Below are 26,847 nucleotides of genomic sequence, written 5' to 3'. Positions count from 1 at the left end.
ATCGAGTGTTGCTGTACGTAGACGACCTGTTGCTGTATGTGGCGTATCCAGTGGAGGGGATGGCTGAGGCCATGCAGATCCTAAGGGAGTTTGGAGATTTTTCGGACTATTAGCTCAACGTGGGAAAGAGTGAGCTCTTTGTGGTGCATCCGGGGGATCAGGGAAGAGGGATAGACGACCTACCGTTGAGGAGGGTGGAAAGGAGCTTTCGATACTTGGGGATTGAGGTAGCTAGGAGCTGGGGGGCACTGCACAAACTTAATTTGCCGCGGCTGGTGGAACAGATGGAGGAGGATTTTAAAAGGTGGGACATGTTGCCACTCGTTGGCGGGCAGGGTACAGTCGATTAAAATGGTGGTCCTCCCAAGGTTTCTTTTTTGTGTTCCAGTGCCTTCCAATTGTGATCATCAAGGCCTTTTTTATGAGGGTAGGCAGGAGCATTGAGTTTTGTGTGGGCGAGCAAGACCCCGAGGGTAAGGAGGGGGTTCCTGGAGCGTAACAGGGATAGAGGAGGGTTGGCGTTGCCAAATCTGGGTGGCCAACATGGCGATGATCCGTAAGTGGGTGATGGAGGGAGAGGGGGCGTCGTGGAAGAGGTTGGAGATGGCGTCCTGCAAAGGAACGAGCCTGGTGGCGCTGGTGATGGCACCGCTGCCACTCTCGCCGACAAGGTACACCACGAGCCCGGTGGTGGCGGCAAAGCTAAAGATCTGGGGGCAGTGGAGACGACACAGGGGAGCGTTGGGAGCCTCGGTGTGGTCCCCAATTAGGGATAACCATCGGTTTGTCCCAGGAAGGATGGACGGGGGGTTTCAGAGCTGGCATCGGGCAGGGATTAGAAGAATGGGGGACCTGTTCATCGATGGGACGTTTGCGAGCTTAGGGGCACTGGAGGAGAAATTTGGACTACCCCCCGGGAAACGCCTTCAGGTACATGCAAGTGAGGGCGTTTGTGAGGCGGCAGGTGAGGGAATTCCCGCTGCTCCCGGCACAGGGGATTCAAGACAGGGTGATTTCGGGCATATTGGTCGGGGAGGGCAAGGTGTCGGCGATATACCAGGAGATGAAAGAAGAGGGTGAGGCTTTGGTAGAGGAGCTGAAAGGTAAATGGGAAGAGGAGCTGGGGGAGGAGATTGAGGAGGGGCTGTGGGCTGATGCCCGAAGTAGGGTTAATTCCTCTTCCTCGTGTGCCAGGCTTAGCCTGATACAGTTTAAGGTAGTGCACAGAGCGCATATGACGGGGGCGAGGCTGAGTAGGTTCTTTGGGGTGGAGGACAGATGTGGGAGGTGCTCAGGAAGTTCGGCGAACCATGTCCATATGTTTTGGTCATGCCCGGCACTGGAGGGGTTCTGGAGGGGAGTTACGGGAATAGTATCTAAGGTGGTGAAAGTCCGGGTCAAACCAAGCTGGGGGCTAGCACTATTTGGAGTAGTGGACGAGCCGGGAGTGCAGGAGGCGAAAGAGGCCGACATTCTGGCCTTTGCGTCCCTCGTAGCCCGGCGAAGGATCTTGTTAATGTGGAAAGAGGCGAAGCCCCCCCAGCGTGGAGGCCTGGATAAATGATATGTCAGGGTTTATCAAGTTGGAAAGGATTAAGTTTGCCTTGAGAGGGTCTGCGCAGGGGTTCTACAGGCGGTGGCAACCGTTCCTAGACTATCTCGCGGAGCGTTAGATGAAGGTCGGACACAGCAACAGCAACCCAGGGGGGGAAGGGGGGTTTTTCTGGAGGGATTTGAGCAAGAAAACACATGAATAATCCGGAAAACTGACATGCACGGGAGGAATCCAATGTACAAAGTTCTGTATCATATTGACTTGCCATGTTCATGTCTTGCTCTTCGAGCTTTCTTTCTTTTTTGTTAGGTGGGGGGGGGGGGGTTGTTTGTATGGCTGAAAATTTTGTTAAAAAACTCTTAATAAACATATTTTAAAAAAAAGAAAAGAAATTCATCCCAAGGAGCAGGAAACATGCTAAGGGGAGGACAAGGCATCCATGGCTGACGAGGGATGTCAAGGACAGCATAAAGGCTAAAGAGAAAACATACAAAGTGGCGAGATTTAGTGGGAAACCAGAGAATTGGGAAGCCTTTAAAAGCGATCAGAGGACAACTAAAAAAGCAATAAGGGGGGAGAAGATGAAGTACGAGTGCAAGCTAGCTAGTAATAAAAGAAGATAGGAAGAGATTTTTTTCAATATATAAAAGGCAAGCGAGGCAAAAATAGACTAGAAAATGTGGCTGGAAAAGTAATAATAGGAATCCAAGAAATGGCAGACGAACTGAATAGTTACTTTGCATCAGTCTTCACGGTGGAAGACACCAGTGGGATGCAAGAGCTCCAAGAGAACCAGGGGGCAGAGGTGAGTGCAGTGACCATTACTAAGGAGAAGGTTCTGGGGAAACTGAAAGGTCTGAAGGTGGATAAGTCACCTGGACTGAATAGACTACAACATAGGGTCCTAAAAGAGATAGCTGAGGAAATTGTGGAGGCATTAGTGATGATCTTTCAGGAACCATTGGAGGCAGGAAGGGTCCCAGAGGACTGGAAGGTGGCGAATGTAATACCACTGTTTAAGAAGGGAGGGAGGCAGAACCCAGCAAATTATAGGCCGGTTCGCCTGACTTTGGACATTGGTAAGATTTTAGAGTCTGTTATTAAAGATGAGATCGCGACCCACTTGGAAGTGCATGGTAAAATAGGCTGAGTCAGTTCGGCTTTGTCAAAGAGAGGTTGTGCCTGACAAATCTGTTCGAGTTCTTTGAGGATGTAACAAGGAAGTTAGACAAAGGAGAACCAGTGGACGTGACTTATTTAGATTTCCAGAAGGCCTTTGACATGGTGCCGTATAGGAGACTGTTAAGTAAGTTAAGAGCTCATGGTGTTCTGGGTAAGATCCTGGGATGGATAGAGGATTGGCTGACTGGCAGAAGGCAAAGAGTGGGGATAAAGGGGTCTTTTTCAGGATGGCAGCCGGTGACTAGTGGTTTGCCTCCGGGGTCTGTGCTGGGACCACAACTTTTTACAATATACATTAATGATCTGGAAGAAGGTACTGAAGGCACTGTTGCTAAGTTTGCAGATGATACAAAGATCTGTAGAGGGACAGGTAATATTGAGGAAGAAGGGAGCTGCAGAAGGACTTTGGACAAGCTAGGAGAGTGGGCAATGAAGTGGCAAATGAAATACAATGTGGAAAAGTGTGAGGTTATGCACTTTGGAAAGAGGAATCTAGGCATAGACTATTTTCTAAATGGGGAAATGCTTCGGAAAGCAGAAGCACAAAGGGACTTGGGAGTCCTTGTTCACGATTCTCTTAAGGTTAATGTGCAGGTTCAGTCGGCAGTTAAGAAGGCAAATGCAATGTTGGCATTCATGTCAAGAGGGCTAGAATACAACACCAGGGATGTACTTCTGAGGCTGTATAAGGCTCTGGTCAGACCCCATTTGGAGTATTGTGAGCAGTTTTGGGCCCCATATCTAAGGAAGGATGTGCTGGCCTTGGAAAGGGTCCAGAGGAGGTTCACAAGAATGATCCCTGGAATGAAGAACTTGTCGTATGAGGAACGTTTGAGGACTCTGGGTCTGTACTCGTTGGAGTTTAGAAGGATGAGAGGGGATCTTATTGAAACGTACAAGATACTGAGAGGCCTGGATAGAGTGGACGTGGAGAGGATGTTTCCACTTGTAGGAAAAACTAGAACCAGAGGACACCATCTCAAATTGAAGGCACGATCCTTTAAAACAGAGTTGAGGAGGAATTCTTCAGCCAGAGGGTGGTGAATCTGTGGAACTCTTTGCTGCAGAAGGCTGTGGAGGCCAAATCACTGAGTGTCTTTAAGACCGAGATAGTTAGGTTCTTGATTAATAAGGGGATCGGGGGTTATGGGGAGAAGGCAGGAGAATGGGGATGAGCAAATATCAGCCATGATTGAATGGCGGAGCAGTCTCGATGGGCCAAGTGGTCTAATTATGCTCCAATGTCTTATGGAATCTTTGAGCCTGGCTATCCTCGTCCAGGGCAAACCTGACCTAATGATGGGCTTTCCTGTAGAGGGCATTGGTGACCTCCTTTCTAGATTGATGTGCATACTGAGATATGCTGCACCGCTCTTGTGTTGATCACTGGAAAGACCCAGAGGCAAAGAAAATGAGCGCTGCCGTCACCTTAAAAGCCACTGGCAGGGCGAAGCCTCCAACCCCACATGGCATCAAGTTTTCATGAAGAATATGGTATATGTTATGAACAAGATCTTAGGACAAGCACAGGCACAGGAGACTCTTCAACAATAAACCCTCAGTCTGGTGTGCCACCTCCACTGCTTGGATCTCTCCTCTTCACCCTCTTGTTCATGCTCTATCTCCCTTGATCATGTTCCCCCAAGCCTCTCCCCACTTCACCTCCTCCTTTGAATGAGCACTTTGAGAAATGCAGCATCGAGCCCTGGATCCATTAGTCCTTTGCCTGCTCTCTGAAATGAGACATCGAAGACAACTATGATTAAAGAATGCAGAAAGGGAACCTCTGATTTTGAAATCAATTGGAAATGTCAGGCTCCTCAGCTTTGGCTGCCTTTCTTGCAATGTTCCTGATGCAGCGGTACCCCTGTGACTGAGGTGATCCAAGATGCCATTCCAGGAATGTGATATCTACAGACCTCTTGAGGTGAGACAGTGTGAATGAGATGAAAACCAAAGTATCTCTGTGCTGCTTTCTTTGTAGTGGCATACCAATGACCTTTCAGTCGCTCATGTTCAATGAGTGGAAGATATTTGGCTAGTGATGAATGGCATTTATTGTGAACCCATGACTTTCCTTCATTGATAGAATGGCAGAAATATTGCAGTTGTACTCCCTTCACTCTTACCTGCAACCTCCAAGGATGCATTCTGGCGATGTTACGACTTTGATGTGAAACTTGTGTTATGTTCATCTCTTTAACAGTGCTGAAGGAAAGGATTGACTTTCAGTTGCTTCTTGGGCAACGCTGTGTCTCTCCTTTGTAACTTATCCCGATTCTGTCCAGTGTAGCGGCACCAACAACTGACAGTGCGTCCCAAGAAGGAGCCCCATAGCCCATCAGAGTCGTTCCCCCACACTGCATCGCACCCATCTCGGACAGAAGCGATGTTACTTTCATTTTTGCTGGATGCCATTGCCTTGGATGTCAAACTGATGCTGCTACACATTTACTTCAGGACCAAGTTCGACACTCCCTCACTCTCATGGAGTTTCACACTGTGAATGTGGAACTAATTCCTGTTGTTCTGCTGCCTATCCCAATAATACTGGGTGCCATCGTTGTTGTGGTAGAAATTCTGAAACCCTTCCACCCCCCCAAACCACAAGCCCATCATCTGCAAAGTGTCCATGTCCCATGTGGGCTTCTACCCACTTCATCTAGAGGCTGTATGCTTCATTACCTACGAGGTCTATCCCTCTTCCATAAGAGCTTCACATACCCTCCTCTATTATGTCTTCTCTATCTACAGGCTGCAGATGACGTGAGTCACCATCACAGTTCCCTCTGCAGCCCAGTACGGCCAAGACCAGGGAAGGTGACTGTGAAATAGCATTGCACACCGAGCTGTGCTTCTTTCTTGTGGAGAACAGTCCTTGTCCCTCCCTGTGGTTGGGGTACACCACGCTTCCAATGATTGCTTGCGCTACATGGCTACTGCTCTTCTGCATCGTCTCCTATTTCTGACTTCAGACTGCGATGTCCACTTGTTCCCTGGACCGCCAGTCATCTGTGACTCCTTTCCATTCCTGTCTGTGTGGAGTTTGCACTTTTCTTCCCGTGGTTGAGGAGTTTCCTCCATGTGCTGTCGTTTCCTCCCACAGTCCAGTGAAGTGCAGATTGGGTGGATTGGCCATGTTAAATTGCCCCATAGTGACCAAATATGTGTAGGTTAGGTGCGGTTATGGGGTTACGGGGGTAGGACAGGGGAGGAGGCTTAGGTAGGGTGCTCTTTCAGAGGGCAGGTGCAGACTCGATGGGCCGATAGGCCTCCTTATGCACTGTAGGAATTGTATGATTCCGCAACAGGAATCTCTGTGACTCCTGTCTGAAAGGCCCTGAAGAAAGACAGAAACCTTCGAGTCCCCATTGCAACCAGGACAAAAGACAATAAAGACCCTCCCAAAATACACCACCCTAACTTCTGAGTGTTTGTGAGACACTTAACTAATGTGTGACAGTGACAAACCCCCATCTCCCATTCCGGAGTCTGCATGCATCCCTTTCCAGTGATATCCCTTTGTTCTCCTTGTCTGTCACCATTTAATGGACCCTTGGGCTCCAGCTCCCCATTCTCAGCCTGCCTTGCCTCCCCCATCCCTGACGTTTAACAACCCTCCTTCTCCATTGCCCCTCTTGCCTTTGTCAGCTCCACCTTCACTTCGCACCCCATCCCTGGTTCAACTTTGAGCCAGTCAAGTCAAATAAGATCTGCATGAATCCTGCAGCACAGTGGTGTCCATGGAGACATTTAGTGTCAGGCGCGGCAGTAGAAGATCCCTGCAACTCTCACTCCTGGGTGCAGTACTGAATTGGTCAAAGTGCAGACTGCATGAGTCCTGCAGCACAGTGCTGTCCTTTCAGACAACATTGGCATGAAGTAGGAGGGCACCAACCGTTCTGCCCCAGCAATGTTATATTGAACACAGCAAGAGCAGCACAGAACAATGACAAGTAGGATATGTATGTATCACTCACCTTGCAGTCATGAGTGAACTTACATACAACTTATGCACACCATGGGTTTGAGGCCAACGTAATTGCCCACTGTTTGAAAGGTGTGGGGTGATTCCAATGAGCAGCTGTTCATAGAATAGAATCGTAGAATTCCTACAGCGCAGAAAGAGGTCATTCAGCTCATCGGGTCTGTGCCAACTCCTCAAAAGACCACCTTACCTAGGCCCAATCACCCACCCTAAGAGGTAATTTAGCATGGCCAATCCACCTAACCTGGGCATCTTTGGACTGTGGGAGGAAACCGGAGCATCTGGAGGAAACCCACGCAGACACGAGACGAACGTACAGACTCCGCACAGACAGTGACCCAGGGTTGGAATCAGACTCGGGTGTCTGGCGCTGTGAGGCAGCAGTGCTATCCACTATGCCACTGTTCCGCTCCAAATTAATGAACATTCATGAGATGCAAATGAATGCAAATGGCTTTCACACCACCATGCATCGGGAAAATTGAGCCGTCATTCACCCGCCATTGGGCGAATTGCAAACTGTTTTTACGCCAGTGAGTTTCTGACTTTTTGAATCTCCGCTTCTGGCTTGAAATCTGCTCATGCAGCATAGAAAAGTTCCGTCCATTGAGAGGGGAGAAAACCATCTTGGATCTTGTGCTTTATAAATGCAAGTATTGCATAGAACAGAGAACTTAGAGTGCAGAAGGACGCCATTCGGCACATCGAGTCTGCACCAAACCAGTTAAGCCCTCACTTCCACCCTATCCCTGTAACCCAATAACCGCCCCTAACCTTTTTTTGGTCACTAAGGGCAATTTATCATGGCCAATCCACCTAACCTGCATGTCTTTGGACTGTGGGAGGAAACCGGAGCACCCGGAGGAAACCCACGCAGACACTGGGAGAACATGCAGACTCTGCACAGACAGTGACCCAGCAGGGAATTGAACCTGGGACCCTGGTGCTGTGAAGCCACAGTGCTAATCACTTGTGCTACCGTGCTGCCCAAAGAAATAAAAATGCAGGGACGTGTCAGGTGGATGTACCTTTAAGAAATGGGTGTTTATCAAATAGCTGCAGTGATGTCAGTGTGTGGGTGGAGCTGGGTTGTCTGTCTTTCACTTTTGTTTTTGAGCTGGCAGATGCAGTGTGTTTTTGGTTTTGTTCTCAGAAGTGGATAGTTCCATTCAAAGCAAGCAGCTGTATAATGATCTCTCTCTCTGCAAGCTAAAGAATGTCTCCAGATCATTGATGATTTCAAAGTAATATCTGTTTCTGTAGAGAATTTAAACCTGCTGATTTTATTTTAAAAAGGATTTAACTTATGGATGTTGTTTGGGAAGTTATTAAGAGTTACCTATAGAATATTGTATTTGGGAAAGTATCAGTGTTTGTAGTTGATACGAAGTTTACTGTGTGTTTATAAAATGTTAACTGCATTCATAGAATAAACATTGTTTTGTTTTAAACATACTTAGCTCTCTGTTGCACCACACCTGTAAAGTGTGCCTTTGTGCTCCCCAGAACCAAATCGATTTAAAGTTGTGGTTCAGGTGAACTCCATGATGTACTTTGGGGTTCTCTAAACCCTGGCCCATAATAGACTTTATTCTCAAGTTCAGACAACGTTCAGTTCTGATCACCACACATTAGAAAGGATGGAGGTTCCTTCAAAGGATGCAAAGGAAATTTGCCACACTTGTTCCAGGGCTAATGGAATTGAGCTACAAGATTAGGCTGAGGAAGGCTCAGGAAGGACATACTGGCACTGGAGCGGGTCCAGCGGAGATTCACACGGATGATCCCAGGAATGGTAGGCCTAACATACGATGAACGTCTGAGGATCCTGGGATTATATTCATTGGAGTTTAGGAGGTTGAGGGGAGATCTAATAGAAACTTACAAGACAATGAATGGCTTAGATAGGGTGGATGTAGGGAAGTTGTTTCCGTTAGCAGGGGAGACTAGGACCCGGGGGCACAGCCTTAGAATAAAAGGGCGTCACTTTAGAACAGAGATGAGGAGAAATTTCTTCAGCCAGAGAGTGGTGGGTCTGTGGAATTCATTGCCACAGAGGGCGGTGGAGGCCGGGACGTTGAGTGTCTTTAAGACAGAAGTTGATACATTCTTGATTTCTCGAGGAATTAAGGGCTATGGAGAGAGAGCGGGTAAATGGAGTTGAAATCAGCCATGATTGAATGGTGGAGTGGACTCGATGGGCCGAATGGCCTTACTTCCGCTCCTATGTCTAATGGTCTTATGAAGAATCTAGGATTTTTCACTTTGCAACAAAAGAGGTTTGGTTGGCGTGTACAAGCTATTTATTGGGTGCAGGCAAAATCTGCTTTCAGCAAGGTAGCACAGTTGTTTCACAGCTCCAGGGTCCTGGGTTCAATTCCCGACTGTCTGTGTGGAGCCGACACGTTCTCTCCGTGTCTGCGTGGGTTTCCTCCGGGTGCTCCCACAGTCCAAAGATGTGCAGGTTAGGTGGATTGGCTATGCCAAATTGCCCTTAGTGTCCAAAAAGTTAGCTGGGGTTACTGGGTTACGGGGATAGATTGGAAGTGTGGGCTTGAGTTGGGTGCTCTTTCCAAGGCTGGTGCAGACTCAATGGGCCAAATGGGATCCTACTGCACTTTAAAATCTATGATTCTATGACGTCCCACCTACCTGAATGGCCATGGGACCTAATTTGGGTGCTTCTCGTTCAGGTAAAATCTAGCACTATCACTTTTAATTGATCTAGGATTTTAAAAAATTCATTCATGGGATGCGTTCATCGCTGACTAGGCCAACATTTATTGCCCACCCCTAATTGCCACTGAGAACATAGTGGTGAGCTTACTTCTTGAACCGCAGCAGCTCATGTGGTGTACCTACACCCATCGTGCGACAAGGGAAGGGGTCCCAGGATTTGCACAGCAACGGTGAAGTTGTGGCGATATATTCCCAAGTCAGAACGATGTGTGGATTGGAGGTGAACTTCTAGATGGTGCTCCCATGTAGCTGCTGCCTTGTCATTCTGGATGGTAATGGTCATGGGTTTGGAAGGTGCTATCTAAGGAGCCTTGGTGAGTTCCAAAAGTGCATCTTGTAGATGGTACACCCTGTTGCCAACATGTGTCAGTGTTGGAGGGAGTGAACGTTTTTATGAAAGGAGTGCCAATTAAGCAGGCTACTTTCTCTTGGATGGAGGCAAGCTTCTTGAGTGTTGTTTGAGCTGCACTCAAGAACAAAGAACAAAGAAATGTACAGCACAAGAACAGGCCCTTCGGCCCTCCAAGCCCGTGCCGACCATGCTGCCTGACTAAACTACAATCCTCTACACTTCGTGGGTCCGTATCCCTCTATTCTCATCCTATTCATGTATTTGTCAAGATGCCCCTTAAATGTCACTATCGTCCCTGCTTCCACCACCTCCTCCGGTAGCGAGTTCCAGGCACCCACTACTCTCTGCGTAAAAAACTTGCCTCGTACATCTACTCTAAACCTTGCCCCTCTCACCTTAAACCTATGCCCCCTAGTAATTGACCCCTCTACCCCAGGGAAAAGCCTCTGAATATCCACTCTGTCTATGCCCCTCATAATTTTGTATACCTCTATCAGGTCTCCCCTCAACCTCCTTCGTTCCAGTGAGAACAAACCGAGTTTATTCAACCGCTCCTCATAGCTAATGCCCTCCATACCAGGCAACATCCTGGTAAATCTCTTCTGCACCCTCTCTAAAGCCTCCACATCCTTCTGGCCATGTGGCGACCAGAATTGAACACTATACTCCAAGTGTGGCCTAACGAAGGTTCTATACAGCTGCAACATGACTTGCCAATTCTTATCCTCAATGCCCCGGCCAATGAAGGCAAACATACCGTATGCCTTCTTGACTACCTTCTCCACCTGTGTTGCCCCTTTCAGTGACCTGTGGACCGGAACACCTAGATCTCTCTGACTGTCAATACTCTTGAGGGTTCTACCATTCACTGAATATTCCCTACCTGCATTAGACCTTCCAAAATGCATTACCTCACATTTGTCCGGATTAAACTCCATCTGCCATCTCTCCGCCCAAGTCTCCAAACAATCTAAATCCTGCTGTATCCGCTGACAGTCCTCATCGCTATCCGCAATTCCACCAACCTTTGTGTCATCTGCAAACTTACTAATCAGACCAGTTACATTTTCCTCCAAATCATTTATATATACTACAAACAGCAAAGGTCCCAGCACTGATCCCTGTGGAACACCACTGGTCACAGCCCTCCAATTAGAAAAGCATCCTTCCATTGCTACTCTCTGCCTTCTATGACCTAGCCAGTTCTGTATCCACCTTGCCAGCTCACCCCTGATCCCGTGTGACTTCACCTTTTGTACTAGTCTACCATGAGGGACCTTGTCAAAGTCCTTACTGAAGTCCATATAGACAACATCCACTGCCCGACCTGCATCAATCATCTTGGTGACCTCCTCGAAAAACTCTATCATCGAATTTACAGTGCAGAAGGAGGCCATTCGGCCCATTGAGTCTGCACCAGCTCTCTGAAAGAGCATCCTACCCAACCGCACACCTCCACCTTATCCCCATAACCCAGTAACCCCACCCAACACTAAGGGCAATTTATCATGGCCAATCCACCTGACCTGCACATCTTTGGACTGTGGGAGGAAACCGGAGCACCCGGAGGAAACCCACGCACACACTGGGAGAACGCGCAGACTCCGCACAGACAGTGACCCAAGCGGGAATCGAACTTGGGACCCTGGAGCTGTGAAGCAATTGTGCTAACCACCATGCTACCGTGCTGCCCTATCAAGTTAGTGAGACACGACCTCCCCTTCACAAAACCATGCGGCCTCTCACTAATACGTCCATTTGCTTCCAAATGGGAGTAGATCCTGTCTCGAAGAATTCTCTCCAGTAATTTCCCTACCACTGAAGTAAGGTTCACCGGCCTGTAGTTCCCTGGATTATCCTTGCTACCCTTCTTAAACAGAGAAACAACATTGGCTATTCTCCAGTCCTCCGGGACACCCCCTGAAGACGGTGAGGATCCAAAGATTTCTGTCAAGGCCTCAGCAATTTCCTCTCCAGCCTCCTCCAGTATTCTGGGGTAGATCCCATCAGACCCTGGGGACTTATCTACCTTAATATTTTTTAAGACACCCAACACCTCGTCTTTTTGGATCTCAATGTGACCCAGGCTATCTACACACCCTTCTCCAGACTCAACATCTACCAATTTCTTCTCTTTGGTGAATACTGATGCAAAGTATTCATTTAATACCTCGCCCATTTCCTCTGGCTCCACACATAGATTCCCTTGCCTATCCTTCAGTGGGCCAACCCTTTCCCTGGCTACCCTCTTGCTTTTTATGTACATGTAAAAAGCCTTGGGATTTCCTTAACCAATGACTTTTCGTGACCCCTTCTAGCCCTCCTGACTCCTTGCTTAAGTTCCTTCCTACTTTCCTTATATTCCACGCAGGCTTCGTCTGTTCCCAGCCTTTTAGCCCTGACAAATGCCTCCTTTTTCTTTTTGACGAGGCCTGCAATATCTCTCGTTATCCAAGGTTCCCGAAAATTGCCGTATTTATCCTTCTTCCTCACAGGAACACGCCAGTCCTGAATTCCTTTCAACTGACACTTGAAAGCCTCCCACATGTCAGATGTTGATTTGCCATTCACTGTCCACCCACTCTCCAGGACTGGTGTTTGAACATTAATATTAATAACCAACCTTACACTTACTGGGCTTTTCCCCAGGGTAGAGGGGTCAATTACTAGGGGGCATAGGTTTAAGGTGAGAGGGGCAAGGTTTAGAGTAGATGTACGAGGCAAGTTTTTTTACACAGAGGGTAGTGGGTGCCTGGAACTCGCTACCGGAGGAGGTAGTGGAAGCAGGGACGATAGGGACATTTAAGGGGCATCTTGACAAATATATGAATAGGATGGGAATAGAAGGATACGGACCCAGGAAGTGTAGAAGATTGTAGTTTAGTCGGGCAGCATGGTCGGCACGGGCTTGGAGGGCCGAAGGGCCTGTTCCTGTGCTGTACATTTCTTTGTTCTTTGTTGTTCTTTACTGGGCACAGACTCCACTTGAGAGACCCTTGCATTCTGTGCCTCTTCCCACCCCCCACATCCCCCTCCTGTGCTCTGCTGTCTTTTCCCACTCCACTCACTTCCCCACTCATTCAATCCCTCCACCCATTTCTCTTAAATCAGGGACAAAGGTGGAGTCAGTTCACAGTGGCCATTTTGTGTCAGTTCACGGCCTTTTTGTGTCAGTTCACGGCCATTTTATGTGAGCACACAGAACAACCATCTCTCATTTTATTTCTCTTCACCCCTCCCCCTCTCTCTCCTATTTCATTTCTCTCTCTCCCTCCCTATCATTCCCTCTCTTTCTCTCCCCCTATCTCTGTATATTTCCCAAACCCACCTCTCTGTCTCTCTCTCTCTCCTGTTTTCAATAATCTGTCTTTCTCTGATCTGAGGATAGAATGCGGATTGAAATGCTCTCGGAAAGGTATCTGTCTCGACATTCTCAGTAACAATGGTGATCATGTTTTATATTTAATCGCTGAATGACACTGGCAAGTGGGGATGTGAGGGGGAGATGGCAACAATCCCCAATCTGCTTGTCACTAAACTGAATTTCTGAAATGCAGGAAAGGCTGTGGCCAAAATACGCACTTCACAATCCCACAGTCAAGGCTGATTGTTTGAGCCGGATCCCCCACACAACCGGACAGAGAACAGCCCAGATTGTGTAGCACAAGTGTAGCCACTTGTGAAGCTAGCACTGTGGCTTCACAGCTCCAGGGTCCCAGGTTCGATTCCCCGTTGGCTCACTGTCTGTGCGGAGTCTGCATGTTCTCCCCGTGTCTGCATGGGTTTCCTCCGGGTGCTCCGGTTTCCTCCCACAGTCCAAAGATGTGCAGGTAAGGAGGATTGGCCATGAAAAATTGCCCAGTGACCAAAAAAGGTGAGATGGGGTTATTGGGTTATGGGGATAGAGTGGAGGTGTGGGCTTGGGTAGGCTGCTCTTTCCAAGGGCTGGTGCAGACTTGATGGGCCGAATGGCCTCCTTCTGCACTGTAAATTCTATGTTCTGTGTTCTAAAGTGACCCAGTTGGGTTTCCATGACAATGGTTTCATAGCCATCATTAGACTTTTAAATCCAGCTTTTTATTGATTGAATTCAAATTTCACCATGTGCTATGATGGTATTGAAACCTGGGTCCCTTGGATTACTATTCGAGTGACAGTACCACTATGCTACTATTTATGCCACTATTTAATAACACCATTTAAATTTTAAAGTCAAATGAGGAAAACGATTCAATCTGTCACAGGAGGTAAGTTTAAAGGAGTAGGCTTTAAATGTTAATCTAGAATCTTGAATCAGAAAGACAATTACATTTTCATTTTGGCATGCTCTAATTCATATCTTTCCATTCTTTTTCTTTGTTTGCCTGCTCATTTCAACCAAGCGTGTTTTATGTCACCTTTGTCTGTTTATGAATGGTATCTTGTAATCTCAAAAATTTAACAACCAAAACCGCTTTTAGCCCAACTTCACAAGCTTCATCTTCTTGAAGTTCCGTCATGCCCAGAAATGTTGATTCTGACCAAATTCTACCCTTTAGGGCTATCCACAAATGCATGCTCTTTGTGATTTTTTTCCCATTTTACCAACAGAACTGTAAGTGCCATTGCTTTGTTAGAGCAGCCCTATTTACGTGGCATCTCTTTACAGACATAGAGACATAAAAAATAGGAGCAAACCGAGGCCCCTTGGCTCTTCATGCCTGCTCTGCCATTCATCATGATCATGGCTGATTATCCAACTCAGTAACCTGATCCTGCTGACCCCCCATTTTATTTGAACCCCTTCGCCCCAAGTGCGATATTTAACTGCTTCCTGAAAACATACAATATTTTGGCCTCAACTACTTCGGCGGTAGCCAATTCCACAGGCTGACCACTCTCTGGGTGAAGCAATTTCTCACCTGTGAATTAAACAGTTTACCCCATATCCTGAGATTGTGACCCCTGGTTCTGGACACTGCCCCCCCATCGGAACATCCTTCTTGGACCTACCCTGTCTAGTCATGTTAGAATTTTATAGGTTTCTATGAGGTCCCCTCACTCTTCTGAACTGCAACGGATACAATCCTAACCAACTCAATCTCTCCTCATACGTCAGTTTTGCCATCCCTGGAATCAGCCTGATAAAACCTTCTCTTCACTCCTTCTAAAGCAAGAACACTTTTCCTCAAATAAGGAAACCAAAACTGCACACAGTATTCCAGGTGTGGCCTCACTCGGGCCCTGTACAGTTGCAGCAAGCCTTGGAACCAAGAGATAACACATGAGATTGCGTTGGAGGAGCTCCCCCATCCCCATTATTTCCATCATGAAATAGATACATATTTTACTACAAATGCAAGTGTAATTAGTAGTTTATTTTTGAAAAGTTATGTCTTTTGTCTATGGTATTGTATCATTTTGCTGCATGATGCTGTCTACCGTATACGTACTGTTTTTTTAAGCTGAAATTATTCTCTTTTTAATTTGCGCTAATACCAGGTTCCGAGCCACTGTGACCAGATTGTGATGAATGGAGGTCTGCAGTTGCTTCAGAAAATATACCAGCTGCGTCATGATTCTCAGAAAATTCAAAGAAATATAATTCGGACAATTGGAAATTTGGCTTTACATGAACATCTTCACTCAGCCATAGCTCAATCAGGTGCAGTGAAAGCATTACACGTCAGATTTCCTGATATAATAAGAAGAATGTAGACTAATCTAGCACTTTATATAGTTAATGTAATCCTGAGAAAGATTTATCCTTTCTTTTATTAGAGCTATTCATATTCAATTTTTGCTAACTGTTATCGGCATATTCAAGCTCTTGTTTATCCGCTAATTTCAAAATATTGTGAAGGCTTCAATGTTGTTGAATGTGTTATTACTGAAGAAGCGTTTGTGGAATCTGTAATCTAAAATACAGGATTATTTAATTATAGGATGGATTGGTATACTAGCTGAAGCAATGAAATCGCCACACGTTATTCAGGCTTCACATGCAGCAAGAGCCTTGGCTAATCTTGATAGGGACACCGTGAAGGAGAAGTATGAGGACGGAGTATATATCCTTCATCCTCAGTACCGAACCAGGTAAATGGATGTTGAAATACTCTTCTAATGGTATGTTGACCTTTGTTCGAGAGGTTTCGAGTACAGGAGCAGGGATGTGTTGCTGCAATTGTATAGGGCCTTGGTGAGGCCACACCTGGAATATTGTGTGCAGTTTTGGTCTCCTTCTCTGAGGAAGGATGTTCTTGCTCTCGAGGGAGTGCAGCGTAGGTTTACCAGACTGATTCCAGGGATGGCGGGACTGTCATAAGAGGAGAGATTGACTAGGTTAGGATTGCTTTCGCTGGAGTTCAGAAGAATGAGGGAGGATCTCATAGAGACTTATAAAATTCTAATAGGACTAGACAGGGTAGATGCAGTGAGGATGTTCCCGTTGGTGGGTGTGTCTAGAACCAGGGTTCACAGCCTGAGGATTCCGGGTAAACAATTTCGGACAGAGGTGTGGAGACCTTTCTTCACCCAAAGAGTGGTGAGTCTGTGGAATTCATTACCACAGGAAGTAGTTGATGCTAAAACATTGAATATATTCAAGAGGCGGCTGGATATCGCACTTGGGGCGAATGGGATCAAAGGCTATGGGGAGAAAGCAGGATTAGGCTATTGAGTTGGATGATCAGCCATGATTGTGATAAATGGCGGAGCAGGCTCGAAGGGCCAAAAGGCCTCCTCCTGCTCCTATCTTCTATGTATCTATGTATGAAATAATAAACATGTACACAATGGGAAAGCCATTTAAGAAGCTGACCTCGCAAGAACATGATGCTTGCCATTCCACCTTCAGTTGTGTAACTCATTGCTTTGCAAATTAATCTATTTGGTCCAGTATTCTGACACACACCCTTACGTGCAGATTACCTCTTGGTGCACAGGATCAGGAAATTTTTTGCATTTTTGGTATAATAGGGCCCCCCTTCCCCCCTTACTGCTGACGTTCAATTTTCCTTAAAGAAGTCGATGAACAGCTGCCACCTCTGGGCTAACCCCTGGGTTGAACCACTCAAGGTGAACTTAATTTTTTTACAGCCCGAGAAACCCCGCCATGTCACTAACCCACACTCCTGACTTTGGAGGCTCCGAGTCCCTCCATCCCAGCACTGGGGCTGGTTTAGCACAGGGCTAAATAGCTGGCTTTTGAAGCAGACCAATGCAGGCCAGCAGCATGGGTTCAATTCCCGTACCAGCCTCCCCGAACAGACGCCGGAATGTGGCGACTAGGGGCTTTTCACAGTAACTTCATTTGAAGCCTACTTGTGATAATAAGCGATTTTCTTTTCATTTCATTTCATTTCAAAATGCGTCTCCGGGTCACCAGGGAGGAGAAGGCCAGGACATCGACCTCCCTACCCCCCTTGGCCCTGGATCATCCAATACCCCAAATGTTGCCATTTCCGGACTCGGAATCACCCTCCCTTCCAGGACCTATGACATTACGTCCGCAAATCCCTGCCAGAATCCCCTCCACTTTGGACACGCCTAGAACATATGTACATGATTCGCTGGGCTTCGAGGATGAGACGGCTCTTTGAGGGGGTAGAAGACGAAGATGAGCCGGTTCTTTGAGGGGGTAGAAGATGTGTGTGAACGTTGCGGGGGGGGGGGGGCCGCAAACCAAGTTCATATGTTTTGGTCCTATCCAAAGCTGGAGGATTACTGGAAGGAGGTTTTTAGGGTAATCTCTAAAGTGGTGCACGTGAAACTGGTCCTGGCCCTCGGGAGGCCATATTCGGGGTGTCGGAGCAGCCGGGGTTGGAAACTAGCGCGGAGGCAGATGTTGTAACCTTCACCTCGTTGATCGCCCGAAGGCAGATCCTGTTAGGGTGGAGATCAACCTCTCCACCCTGAGCCCTGGCTTGGCGGGGGGACCTGCTGGAATTCTTAACGCTTGAAAAGGTCAAATTTGAACTGTGTGAAAGATGGAGTGGTTCTACAATTCATGGGCGTTATTCAGGTGACTGAACAGGTAGATGAGGGTAGAGCAGTTGATGTGGTGTATATGGATTTCAGCAAAGCGTTTGATAAGGTTCCCCACGGTAGGCTATTGCAGAAAATACGGAGGCTGGGGATTGAGGGCGATTTAGAGATGTGGATCAGAAATTGGCGAGCTGAAAGAAGACAGAGGGTGGTGGTTGATGGGAAATGTTCAGAATGGAGTACAGTCGCAAGTGGAGTACCACAAGGATCTGTTCTGGGGCCGTTGCTGTTTGTCATTTTTATCAATGACCTAGAAGAAGGCGCAGAAGGGTGGGTGAGTAAATTTGCAGACGATACTAAAGTCGGTGGTGTTGTCAAGAGTGTGGAAGGATGTAGCAGGTTACAGAGGGATATAGATAAGCTGCAGAGCTGGGCTGAGAGGTGGCAAATGGAGTTTAATGTAGAGAAGTGTGAGGTGATTCGCTTTGGAAGGAATAACAGGAATGCGGAATATTTGGCTAATGGTAAAGTTCTTGAAAGCGTGGATGGGCAGAGGGATCTAGGTGTCCATGTACATAGATCCCTGAAAGTTGCCACCCAGGTTGATAGGGTTGTGAAGAAGGCCTATGGAGTGTTGGCCTTTATTGGTAGAGGGATTGAGTTCCGGAGTCGGGAGGTCATGTTGCAGCTGTACAGAACTCTGGTACGGCCGCATTTGGAGTATTGCGTACAGTTCTGGTCACCGCATTATAGGAAGGACGTGGAGGCTTTGGAGCGGGTACAGAGGAGATTTACCAGGATGTTGCCTGGTATGGAGGGAAAATCTTATGAGGAAAGGCTGATGGACTTGAGGTTGTTTTCGTTGGAGAGAAGAAGGTTAAGAGGAGACTTAATAGAGGCATACAAAATGATCAGGGGGTTAGATAGGGTGGACAGTGAGAGCCTTCTCCCGCGGATGGAAATGGCTGGCACGAGGGGACATAGCTTTAAACTGAGGGGTAATAGATATAGGACAGAGGTCAGAGGTAGGTTCTTTACGCAAAGAGTAGTGAGGCCGTGGAATGCCCTACCTGCTACAGTAGTGAACTCGCCAACATTGAGGGCATTTAAAAGTTTATTGGATAAACATATGGATGATAATGGCATAGTGTAGGTTAGATGGCTTTTGTTTCGGTGCAACATCGTGGGCCGAAGGGCCTGTACTGCGCTGTATTGTTCTATGTTCTATGTTCTATTCATTATGCACTTTCGAGAATTGGATCACATGGGACATTAGGGGGATTGGGGGCTGGGAGGATTGGGGGGAGGGGGACTCTTCTGTGTTAATGGTGACTATGGGTGAATCCTGATTCCTCCTCGTCATTTGTTTATGTTAACATGCGGGCTAATGTTTGGGGGTTTGGTGGGAAGATGGGATCATTGTTATTGATATGGGGATTGACATTAGATTCGTTACTGATTATTGTTTATTGTTGGGTGTAAATTTGGGAGAAAATGTGAAAAAGGAGGAGAATAAAAAATATTTTTAGAAAATGATTCGCCGGGCTTCCCCCACAGTGTCCGCACCTATCCCCCACTTCCTCAAAAAACCTACTCACCCGGGCCACAGTCATATGAGCCCTATGAACCACCTTAAACTGGATTAGGCTAAGCCTGGCACACGACGAGGATGAATTAACTCTCCTGCAGGCCTTTTCCCATATTCCGACTTCCAACTCCCCTCCCACTCCCTCTTCACCTCCCCGATTGGGACCCCTTCCCACTCCATCGATTGCTTATATATCTCCGAGAACCTCCTCTCGCCAACTCCCGTTTTTGACATCGCCTTATCCTGTAGTCCCCTCAGGGGGAGGTGAGGAAAGCTTGGAACCTGCCTCCGAACAAAGTCCCGTACCTACAGGTACCAAAATCCGTACCCATCCGGCAACTCAAACTCCTCCTCCAATATCTCCGGGCTCGGAAAACCCTCCTCAATGAAGAGTTCCCCAAATCCCAAATCTCTCAATCCCTGCCTGCTGCCACCTCCTAAAGCCCCCATCCAGGCCCCCTGTAGCAAAACGGTAATTATCACAAATCGGTGACCACACTGACGCCCCCTCCAGTCATATGTGCTGTCTCCATTGCCCCCACATCTCGGTGCTGACAGCACCACCGGAGTACCGAGCCGGCGAGAACGGCAGTGTTAATAAAGCCTCCAAGCTTGTGCCCTTACAAGATGCCGCCTCTACTCCCTTCCAAACCGACTCCTCTCCCACTACCCACTTCCTGATCATTGATATGTTGGCTGCCCAGTAATAGTTAATAAAACTGGTGAGGGCCAAACCCCCCTCCCCGCGACCCCGTTCCCGGAGTGCCTTCTTGACTCTCTGGGTTTTACCAGCCCACACAAAACCCAAGATCACCGCATTCATTTTCCTTAAAAAGGCCTTCGGGACAAAAATCGGGAGACATTGAAAAAAGAACAGCAGCCTCGGGAGGACTGTCATCTTCACCGTCTGCACCCTCCCCGCCAGCGTCAGCGGGAGCATGTCCCACCTGCGGAAATCCCTTTTCATCTGATCGACCACTTTGCCCAGATTTAACTTGTGAAGCTGCCCCCAATCCTTAGCCACCTGGATCCCCAAATACTTAAAGCTCCTCCCCACCACCTTAAAAGGTAACTCCCTCAATCTCCTTTCTGAATCGCAAACACCTCGCTCTTTCCCATATTTAGCTTGTAGCCTGAAAACCGCCCAAATTCTTCCAGTGCCTCCATAATTCCAGCCATGTCCCTAACGGGTCTGTGATTATAAAGGAGTAAATCGTCCGTGTAGAGCGAGACCCTATGCTCCACCCCCCTCTCACTATCCCCCGCCAGACATTTGATGACCGAAGGGCCATTGCCAGGGGCTCTATGGCCAGGGCAAACAGCATTGGGGAGAGCGGACATCCTTGTCTTGTCCCCCTATAAAGACTAAGATATTCTCACCGGACCTGGTTTGTTCTTACATTCGCCACCGGAGCCTGGTATAGCAACCGGACCCAATCCACAAATCCCTGCCCGAACACAAACCTGCCTAGAATATCCCATAGGTACTTCCACTCCACTCAGTCAAAGGCCTTTTCTGCATCCATGGCTACTACCACCTCAACCTCGCCCCCCCTCCGCTGACATCATTATAACATTTAAGAGCCGTCTAATGTTGGATGTCCGGTGCCTACCTTTCACAAATCCCGTCTGATCCTCCCTGATTACTTCCGGGACACAGTCCTCTACACGTGTGGCCAAGATCTTTGCCAGTAATTTAGCATCTACGTTCAAAAGGGAGATTGGCCTGTATGATCCACAGCTCTCTGGGTCCTTATCCTGCTTCAAAATGAGAGAGATTGATGCTTGTGATAACGTTGGCGGGAGTGCTCCCAACTCCTTTGACTCATTAAAAGCCTTAACCAGGAGCAGTAACTCAGAAAACTTTTTGTAGAACTCCACCGGTTATCCATCAGGTCCCGGGACCTTACCCAATTGCATCACCCCCCCAATCTGTCTTTTACCTCCCCAAGCCCAATTGAGCCCCCTAGGCCTTCCACCAGCTCCTCCGGGAACTTCAGCCCTCCCAGAAATCGCTTCATACCCTCCTCCCCAGCTGCCGGTTTATAAAGTCGACTATAGAATTCACGAAACACATAATTTACCGCCCCCGGGTCCACCATCACTTACCCCTCATCCTTTATTTTCCCAATTTCCCACGCTGCCTCCTGTTTCCTCAGCTGATGTGCTAATACCCTACTAGCTTTCTCCCCATATTCGTTCACCGTCCCTTTTACCCTCCTCAGCTGGCCAACCTGTGGCTAGCAGCCCAAATTCCATTTGAAATCTCTGACGCTCCTTCAGGAGCTCCTCATCCGGAGACGCCGCATATCTCCTGTCCACCTGTAAAATTTCCTCTACTAGCCTGTCCAAATCTGCCGGTTCAGTTTTCTCCCTGTGGGCCTGAATCGAGATGAATTTCCCTCTGATAACCGCCTTCAATGCTTCCCAAACCAGCCTTGTCGCGGTCTCGCCCGTGTCGTTGCTCTTTATGTAGCGGATCTCCACGGATCAACCCCTCCCATGCGCTCCATGAACCCCCGCAGCTCTTTCGCCATTGCTGACACCTTTCCTGACCAGGAACTCGACTGGTCTAGTCTCTGATCTAGAACCGTGTTAAAATCTCCCCCCATAATCAGCCGGTGCGAGTCCAGGTCCGGAATCTTCCCCAGCACCCTCGTGACAAACGCGACATCATCCCAGTTTGGGGTGTGTTTATTCACCAACACCACAGCCATTCCCTCCAGCCTCCCACTAACCATAATAAATCTACTCCCGGGTCTGCCTCTATCTTTCCCACCTCGAATGCCACCTTTTTGTTAACCAGAATTGCCACCCTCCCCTTGTTTTGAAGTCCAGTCCCGAATGAAACACCTACCCGACCCATCCCTTGATCTCCCAGCTTCAAATGCATCTCTTGCAACATGGCCACGTCCATCTTCAGCTGCCTCAAGTGTGCGAACAACCCTTATCTAGTCAAACACCTTCAAACAGAACCAAATGAAAAAGACCGGAAAAAAGAAAAAGTATTATACATGCAGAATCTCAAACATCTTTTCGAACATCGGAAATTAAATAAGGAGTTAAAAGGTTTTTACAAAGCAAAAGATCACTCCACGCTCAGTTCTCCACAGTCGAGGTTCAAGGTCCCTATTTTCCCATCAAATTATTGTCCTTCATAAAGTCCGCCATGTCCTCCGGCGAGCCAAAGTACAGCTCCCGACCCTCATAGGTCACCCATAGATGGGCCGGGTAAAGCAATCCAAACTTTATTTTCTTCTCATACAGGGCCGCCTTGACTTTCTTAAAACTCGCCCTCATCTTTGCGAGTTCTGCTCCCAAGTCCTGGTACACCTGGATCTCAGAATCTTCCCACATGCACCGTTTTGCCTGCCCAGCCCACCTCATGATGCCTTCCTTATCTAGGAACCAATGCAGTCGTACCACCATCACCCACAGGGGCTCATGCCCGTGGGGCTCACACATTAGCACTCTGTAGGCTCGGTCCACCTCCAACGGCTTGGGGAACGAACCCTCCCTCATCAGCTTCTCCAACATCTTCCTCACATACGCACCAGCATCCGCTCCTTCCTTCCCCTCTGGCAGACCAACGATCCGGATATTCTGAAACTAAAGCAAAAATGCTGGAAAATCTCAGCAAGTCTGGCAGCATCTATAGGGAGAGAAAAGAGCTAACGTTTCGAGTCTGATAACTCTTTGATCCAGGTATTCTGCTTCCGTGACCGGTTCTCCAGGTCCTCCACTTTCTCTAGCAGTCGTTTCTGTTGGTCTTGTAACATCCCAATCTCCGCTGCCATCGCGGTGGACTGCACCTCTCATTCCGCCGCCAGCTCCTCCAGCTTCTGGATCGCCTGTCCCTGGGTCATCAATCTCTCCTCCACACGGTTGACCACAGCCCTGATCGAGTCCACCGCCCGGGCGGGGTCCTCCGTACACTCCCTGCGATGTTGAGTGAACCTCTCGGTCATGCAACTCACCACTGGTCCGTCGACCACTGAGCTGGTGAGGTCAGACCCTGCGTCCCTGCCATTGCCTCCCTCTAACTCTGATCCTCACTTACAACCAACTTTTAATTCCTCCTTTTTTGATTTTTCCCTGGGTGCAGCTCCATAAACTAGGGGTCACCTCCTTCTCTTCTCGCTTTTACGCCTTTATTTTGAAAAATTCCTGTAGAAATCCAGCTTAAAAGCCCAAAAAGACCACCAAGAGCGGGAGCTGCCAAATGTGTGACCTTTCACTCCATAGTCACCACCGGAAGTCCCGATTATAGCATCTTTAGCGTAGTAAAATGTCTCGAGGGTTTTCACGAGCACTATCAGAAAAAGCTTGACGCCCAAGCCATACAGAAACATGGGGACTCGTGACCAAAAGTGTGGTGAAGAGGGGTAAATTATATGGAGCATTTTAAAGGAGGCGAGGCAAAGAACCTTGGGGAGGGAATTCCGAGCCTAGTGCCAAGGCAGCTCTAGGTATAACTATCTGTGGTGTTATATGGAAAATGGGGATAAATGAGAGTGGAGGATCACAGAAATCCTAGAAGATTAAAGGGTTGGTTGAGGTTAAGGAGATAGGGAAGGATGGCAGCACAGTGGTGCAATGGTTAGCACTGCTGCCTCACGGCGCTGAGGTCCCAGGTTCAATCCTGGCTCTGGGTCACTGTCCGCGTGGAGTTTGCACATTCTCCCTGTGTTTGCGTGGGTTTTGCCCCCACAACCCAAAGATGTGCAGGGTAGGTGTATTGGCCACACTAAATTGTCCCTTAATTTGGAATAAATGAATTGGGTACTCTAAATTTATTTCTAAAAAAGGAAATATCGAAGCATAAGGACACGGAGAGTTTTTAAATGTAAATGAGAATTTTAAGGATGGTAAGTGAATGGAGCTTGGTGCGACTTGCTACGTGAGCTTAAGAGTTTTGGATGAGCTGAAGTTTATAGAGGAAAATGGGATGCCAGCCAGGAGAGCATTTGAATAGTCAAGCCAAGACGTAAGAAACATATTGAGAGATTCAACAGCAGATGGACTGAGGCAGGGGTAGAGACGGGCGATATTGTGGAGGTGCAAATAACAGGCGATGGAATAGATATGAGGTTGGAATCTCAGTTTTGGTGTCAAATAGGATAACGAGCTTCCACGTCTGAAGTGGGAACGATATCCAGTTCATATTCGAAAGAGAAAATGCTGGAAAATCTCAGCAGGTCTGGCAGCATCTGTAGGGAGAGAAAAGAGCTAACGTTTCGAGTCCGATGACTCTTTGTCGAAGCTAACAGACAGAGAAAATGGGAAATATTTATACTGTGGAGTGAGAATGAAAGATGAGTGCTAATGGCCACAGAACCAAGGTGAAAGAGTGCTAATGGCAGTCCCCAGAGAGAACAAAAGATGTGAAAGGTCAAATAGCGGAGAGAACTAACACTAAGTGTCTGGCGCACTGACCTCGTAGAGGCTGAGCACCAACTCTCAGATACTTCCAATTACCTCCCCCTGACCATGATCAGACCACTGAACATCAAGAAATTATCTCAACACCGTTAGTGACCTCAATTCTTCCGGATGCCTTCCCCCTACGGCTTCCAACCTCATAATCTCCCAACCCTGGAGAGCCCGCTTTTACCTACTTCCCAAAATCCACAAAAAAGACTGTCCCGGCAGGCCCATTGTGTCAGCTTGCTCCTGCCCCACCGAACTTATTTCCTCTTATCTTGACTCCATCCTCACTCCTCTGGTCCATTCCCTCCCCACCTACATCCGGGATTCCTCTGATGCACTGCGTCATATTGCCAGCTTCCAGTTTGCTGGTCCTAACCGCATTCTATTCACCATGGATGTGCAATCCCTCTACACCTCCATCCCACATCAGGATGGCCTGAGTGCTCTTCGCTTGTTTCTCGAAAAGAGGCCCAGACAATTGCCATCCACCACCACTCTCCTCCGCCTGGCTGAACTGGTTCTATCTCTCAACAAGTTCTCCTTTAACTCATCTCACTTTCTCCAAGCCAAAGGTGTAGCAATGGGTACCCACATGGGTCCTAGCTACGCTTGCCTTTTTATGGGGTATGTGGAACATTCCTTGTTCCAGGCCCCCTCCCACAACTCCTTTACCGATACATTAATGACTATTTTGATGCCACATCATGCTCTCGCCCGGACCTGGAACAATTCATCAACTTCGCTTCCAGTTTCCACCCCTCCATCACTTTCACCTGGTCCGTTTTAGACACTTCCCTTCTCTTCCTTGACCTTTCTGTCTCCATTTCCGGCAATAGACTATCCACTAATATACACTACAAGCCCACTGACTCCCACAGCTAATATGGACTACAGCTCTTTGCACCCTACACCCTGTAAGGACTCCCATCCTTTTTTCTCAACTCTCAATCTGTAAAGATTTAACCACCTGCTAATGCTCGCATTCCAAGCATTGTCTGGCATCTTTGAATTTGTCTATATATATGTTTCTGGAACATACCTCTTTTCATAGAATTTACAGTGCAGAAGGAGGCCATTCGGCCCATCGAGTCCGCACCGGCTCTTGGAAAGAGCACCCTACCCAAGGTCAACACCTCCAGCTTATCCCCATAACCCAGTAACCCCACCCAACACTAAGGGCAATTTTGGACACAAAGGGCAATTTATCATGGCCAATCCACCTAACCTGCACATCTTTGGACTGTGGGAGGAAACCGGAGCACCCGGAGGAAACCCACGCACACACTGGGAGGATGTGCAGACTCCACACAGACAGTGACCCAAGCCGGAATCGAACATGGGACCCTGGAGCTGTGAAGCAATTGTGCTACCCACAATGCTACCGTGCTGCCCCCCTCTCTTCATTCACCTGAGGAAGGAGCAGCGCTCCGAAAGCTAGTGATATCGAAACAAACCTGTTGGACTTTATCCTGGTGTTGTAAGACATCTTACTGTGCTCAACTCCTTTGCCTCCGTCGCATTTGTTCCGATGATGCCACTTTCCAAAATGGTGCTTCGAAAATGTGTTCCTTCTTCCTCAACCATGATTCCCCACCTACAGTTGTGGACAGGGCCCTCAACAGTGTGCGGTCCATGTCCCGCGCCACTACTCTCGTCCCCTCCACTCCCTCCCAGAACAAGGATAGAGTCCCCCTCGTTCTCACATTTCATCCCACCAGCCTCCGTATGCTAAGTATAATGCTCCGCCATTTTCGCCAACTCCAGCGTGATACCACCACCAAACACATCTTCCCTTCACTCCCTCTGTCAGCATTCCGCAGAGACCGTTCCCTCCGAGATAATCTAGTCCACTCGCCCACCATACCCAGTACCTCTCCCATCACCCATGGCACCTTCCCATGAATTCGCAGAAGGTGCAACACCTGCCCCTTTACCTCTTCCATACATAACATCCCAGGCCCAAAACACTCATTCCAGGTTAAGCAGCGTTTCACTTGCATCTCTTCCAATTTGGTCTGCTGCATTCGCTGCACCCAATGTGGTGGTCT

The 26,847-nt window shown here is 48.0% G+C and overlaps 1 protein-coding gene across 8 annotated transcripts in view; it reads left to right on the top strand.

The window, feature by feature from the left end:
- serac1 (serine active site containing 1) overlaps positions 1-26,847 on the top strand; it is a 256,450-nt gene that overhangs the window by 108,345 nt on the left and 121,258 nt on the right. For all 8 annotated transcript variants that reach the window (XR_011945462.1, XM_072502719.1, XM_072502689.1 and 5 more), the window contains 2 exons: positions 15,298-15,460; positions 15,741-15,891. Coding sequence is in view for 7 of the 8 variants with exons in the window: in XM_072502719.1 (XP_072358820.1) it covers positions 15,298-15,460; positions 15,741-15,891 (314 nt within the window). In the remaining variant the exon portion in view is untranslated. The remainder of the gene's footprint in view (positions 1-15,297; positions 15,461-15,740; positions 15,892-26,847) is intronic.

The sequence above is a fragment of the Scyliorhinus torazame genome, chromosome 1 (assembly GCF_047496885.1).
Source record: "Scyliorhinus torazame isolate Kashiwa2021f chromosome 1, sScyTor2.1, whole genome shotgun sequence".
NCBI lineage: Eukaryota > Metazoa > Chordata > Chondrichthyes > Carcharhiniformes > Scyliorhinidae > Scyliorhinus > Scyliorhinus torazame.
Note: the sequence above shows the minus strand (reverse complement) of the source record. Positions and strands in the feature narration are given on the sequence as shown.